Consider the following 5,078-nt stretch of genomic DNA (forward strand, 5'->3'; position numbering starts at 1 on the left):
AATAGATGATAACAGGCAGGGAAAGGGATGGTATTGCTCCTTCACTAATTGTTCAATGTTTTTACCTAGAAGCCAATGAAAACTTGGCCACTGACTCATCGGTGAATAACCAGCCTCTCATAAATACATACCCAAGATGAAGAAATAGAAAGTCCACTAATGATTCAAAAATATTAAAGTCCAAATAGCTGAGAAATTAAACTCCTTCATAAATCCTACCTTCAATATGTTAAATTATTAATTTGTTTTTAAGAGAGAAACATCACATTCTAATAGCTCTTGCTGGACAGCCAGTTAAAAAAGCATAAACCCACATCATAGAAATAATAAAACACTGAAAGAATGACATTTTTATTTTTTCTTTTTAAGATGCATAACTTCGTATTTTGCATATGAAAACTGGCAATTTTTAATGAGACAGATTTCTGAAAATTGTTTGCTTGTTGATAAGACTTCAGCTCATGCCTTTTCCAGCTATCTAAAACTTCAGCTCCCTCCAACTCCTACCAGCTGCCAGGCAATCACATAAAGTGTTACCACAGATAAGGTTTAGCCAAATTAACCAGTGAATTTTATCACTCTCTTAGTTCTAGAAGAGTCAAGTGGATTTAAGATCAACAAAATACAAAGGATCTTTCTTAATGGATAAGCTGAATGAGGAGAGGTCTTTTAAGGGTGGTAGGAGCTTTTCAGTGTTTAGTTGTATAACAGCAATCTATACCAACACACACAGAACACAGCTTAAAACTTTGTACTCAATTCTAAAGTGATCATAGTTATTTTTCATTATAAGGTGATTTATTACCCTTTTTCTAAGCAACTCTTTTGCCATTTGAAATAGCACACTGCTTGTAGTTTTGAAGTAATTTTGATGGATGCTTTCCTTTGTTCATTATCCATCAAACCCTGCGTAAAATTCCCCACAAAAAGTACCCTATACCTTAAAAAATAAAATTGAAGAAAAAGCATCTTTGTCACTCTACCTTTCTGTGGACAGGATGAGAAGCCCGTTGTCTTCTTCAACTTAACTGTCATTAACCACACTTGTAAATCAAAGAATTTCACTAATGCATGGTGGTGTTGGCGTTGCAAAGCTTCTGTGGGGCCACCCGTGCCCACCACTTGCGTAAGCGCTGCTCAGATCAGAGCATGCCTTACTATTAGCACTGGCTGTCTTAATGCTGGCAATCTTCAAAGATGTTTCATTCCTATTGTGGACTTTTGGCTTTTGTAAAAGTTGTTTTAAACAAGAATACAAACATTGTACAAAATACAAGCTACCATTGGGAATGAAAGAAAAAAGTTGTCAGATTTACTAGAAAAGGGACTGTGGATGTAAAGATGTTTACCCTCACCTCCAACTCACTTTAGGTCTCATTATAAGCTTTAATTTTTCATACCAAATAGCAATTTTTCAGTATAAATTAATTTAGCCTCTAGAAATGTGCATCATCTAGGTACACACATGAGTAGACAGATGCAAAACAAGTATTCTAACTAGTTTCATTGAACTAACAATTTTCATTAGATGTGTTGATAAAAATAACTGTGCTCCAAATTGCAGTATTTGAAACAGATTTGAAGCAACTTGGATATTGACTGGAAGTAGGCACATGTGTACTAGCAGTCAAGGAGTGGAAACAAACTCTGTTGTCAACACCCAAACGTTGCTTTTGGTATTAAAACTGAGTAGATCTAGTGATGCAAATTAGTGGTTACTGTACATCTGATGGAAGTGCAACAGAATACATCTTTATGCCCTAAACTCTGGAGTTGGATTAGATCTGAAGTTTAAAAAGAAAAAAGCTTTAAGTATATGTGAATGGCAGTATCAGAGACAATTGTCAAGCTTCCTGCTTCCTGCACACCCCATCTGCTTCCCACTTTGATGCTGGGGCAAGACCTAGGTATGTAGCAGGCCAGAAGGGAGCTGCCATTCTCTCCAACCATGCCCTTGAAGCACCAAGAACCAGGACCTGTGAACCTCAGCCCTGCAGTCTGGATATCATCACTGCCCTGCGATCCTGTTTGGATTAGGCCCGTGAGGCTAAAGGATGTTCCTACAGCACAAGCAACAGAGGCTGGGGATACCAGAGGAAGATGTAGCAAAGCAACTGTAAGTGTTCCTTACACAGGAGTCTTGCAATTGAACTTCTAATAGAAATGAGCAACCTACAACCTAAAATCCTAGCAAAGAATTGGGAAGAGAGGTAAGGGAGGGGGAAGCAGACTACTCCCCAAATTGCCGCCCGTTAGGATCCAGGAGCGTAGCTTTGGCAAACAGCATGTTGTTACAAATTGAGACAGATGGAAACATGCTTACTTGTCAAAGCTGTTATGCCCCAAGAGGAAAGAAATTATGTTGTCTTGAACACGCTATGTGAAACAGACAGGGAAAGGTCCAGAAATAGAACAAAACTAGTAATATAAAACTAGGTTTGGAATACGAAATGAAAGCTGTCTTTTGCACAGAAAGGGTGTGGTTTTTCTTAACAGATAAAAAACCAGAACTTTTTTTAGTCCCAATAGTATGAGTATTACAATAGGCACGCGTTGTCCTGATGAAGACTTGACCTTTACAAATAAGTTACTAATGTTTGTCATACAATATTATCAACAGGATAATTTCTGTGATTGAGGAGTTTACAAATTCTGGTCTATATAAAATATTGAATAATATGGGATACTGATCTTTTAAAGAGCCTTTGAATTCTAACTACAGCACAACCAACTCATGAATGGTTTTTTAAAATTTCAGATACTAACAATAATCTGAGTCTAGCTTTGAAAAAAATGCAGAATTTTCTTCGTAAGCCAGTGGTTCCTTCAAGATCAATTTAATAATGAACTACATTTTTTATTTTAAAGCACATTTCATAATAAAGCTCAAGAAGAAAACCAACTTTCAATTTCAACAGAAGTATGTTTTTCTAATACTGTTCATTTCTCTCCATTGAAACAAACCCACTCTAGTACCATACCTTTGTTCTTTGTCTACTGAATCCACATCAGAAAACAAATGCTAATTGCATCTTTTCCATTAAAGCAGAGGATGATATACAAACAGAAAGATGTTTTGCCCTATGGGTACCAAGATTAAAAAAAAACAAACCTTTCTGTTTTAAAAATGTCGATTTACTTTTACCGAATTCTTTAAGTCTCCACCTTCCTTTAGGAGAAAAGAAATATTGCAATTAACATAAAATTGTTGTGATTATTCCATTTTAACATTTATTCTTGCATAGAAAGCCAAATAGCCAGAGACATCCGTTTCAGACAAGTTATGGTATCAGTAGCGCCCATTATTCCACAGAAAGCACACTCAAGTCCAACTGGAAAAAAACAATTTTTAAAACCTTTTAGTTTTTGTGTTCCAAGTCTTTAGAAATGGTGATTTTTTTACTAGGTTTGGTAGCCTCGTCCATCAGTTCTTTCAGCTGCCCAATCTGTTCATCACGGAAGTCATTAAGTTTTTCTTCTGTGAGCTGGATTCCATATACAGTCTTTTCTCTCAAGTTTTGTCTGTCCTCATTAATTTGTTGCTGTATCAGTGCTGCATAGTTCTAATGAGGAAGGAATACAAAGGTCACAAAAATGACAAATGCAGGACTCAGGTCAACTTTTTTTAATATCATTTTACTGTAATAACATACTTTTACTCAATTTTCTACAACAGTCTATTAATCAACACCAAATGACAAAAAAATACACTTCTTATAAGAAAGAAAAGTTATTAAGACATTTCTAGTATCTATGGTCCATTTTATGTAGCTAGTTCAAAATGCGTATCACATGGACAGATCAATTTAATTCTGTCATAATCATGCACTACTACTGAAAACAAAACAAAATTTAATTATAGATCAAATATATTTATGTAGTTATAACTATTAAAATACATGTTTTCTATCTAGCAGGATATCAGTAGGATTCACTTCGTAAACCGACACATCTGGAAAAGTATTATTCTTGAAGAAATGTATTAGAAAAAGCAATCTATAATTAGACAAATGTCCTAAAGCCTTTCCGCCTAACCACTCTCGGCATTTCTGGGAACTGATAAGGTCATTTGCACCCAGCCCTGGACTGCTCCAAGGGTGGTAGGAATTCAGCAAGAGACTTCTGTCATTCTGCCAGTTTTGGAACAAATTAGTTAGCAAAATTAAAAGTTAGGGGAGAATAAGAAGGGACTTCAAGGACAGATACCTCTGTATTGCGTGCTCATTCCCCGAAGGAAAAAAAGGATAACCCCCTTTCTGTACTGTTTTGAACGTAAGTAAGTTTGTTCAGACTTACTTTCAATCCTGTTGTAACAGAAAGCATTTGGACCATGTTTACTTAAATAAGAGCATTTATGCCAGTGGATAGGCAAAACGGACAGTATGTATTACATCAATACCAGGCTGAGGACCATTATAAAAGCGAAACTTTCTCAAGGGCAGAAATGGAAGTGGCCAACAGGTCACACCAGTAATGTGGGCACAGCTGGAAAATTGCTTTCTCACCGCTTTGGAGCAGTCTTTGACCATTACGACTTTTCTAAACTACAACACTCACGGGTTTTGCAAGGACAGCAGTTCTGCAAATTTAATTCGGCTAGCGGTGCTACCAGTGACACCGCTGTGTTCAAAGCCCATCGGCGGGGCTCCTGTGCGCTCCCCGGCCCCCTCTGCCCAGCACCAGCCCTGCTGCAGCAGCTCTCGAAGAAGCTGTAGTGAGTGAATTTGTCAAAAGCCTCATGGCTTGTGTACTTTCTGAAGTCAGTGAACGTACCCAGATGTTTAAAAGTTACGCACACATTTAAACACTGGGTTGGAAGGGAGGCTAAACTTTCATTTTTCTTAAGAGGAACTTAAAAACAAACTCCACCATTAAGAAATTAATTTCAAAAGTTAATTTTTATTGGAAAAAATATAGGCTTCTCTCCTACTTTAGTAAGGTATCCTTTAAAGCACCCTTAAAGTTTCAAGCACAACTTTGAATATAGTATAAGAAACGGAACTAAAAAAACCTATATTCTGAATAAATAAGAATGATGACTGTGCTACATGGTAACACTTTTTTTTTTAAAATAAAGG

General features: G+C 36.6%; 1 protein-coding gene across 1 annotated transcript; it reads right to left on the reverse strand.

Annotated features, from left to right (window-relative positions):
- Positions 1-3,359: 3,359 nt before the first annotated feature.
- ACN9 (ACN9 homolog (S. cerevisiae)) lies at positions 3,360-4,529 on the reverse strand. Its single transcript, XM_009586063.1, has 2 exons — positions 4,506-4,529; positions 3,360-3,563 (listed from the first exon to the last, which is right to left on the reverse strand). Exons 1-2 carry the CDS (start codon positions 4,527-4,529, stop codon positions 3,360-3,362), a joined length of 228 nt encoding a protein of 75 aa, XP_009584358.1.
- Between the last annotated feature and the right edge of the window lie 549 nt (positions 4,530-5,078).

Source organism: Fulmarus glacialis, unplaced genomic scaffold (assembly GCF_000690835.1).
Source record: "Fulmarus glacialis isolate BGI_N327 unplaced genomic scaffold, ASM69083v1 scaffold22529, whole genome shotgun sequence".
Classification (NCBI taxonomy): domain Eukaryota; kingdom Metazoa; phylum Chordata; class Aves; order Procellariiformes; family Procellariidae; genus Fulmarus; species Fulmarus glacialis.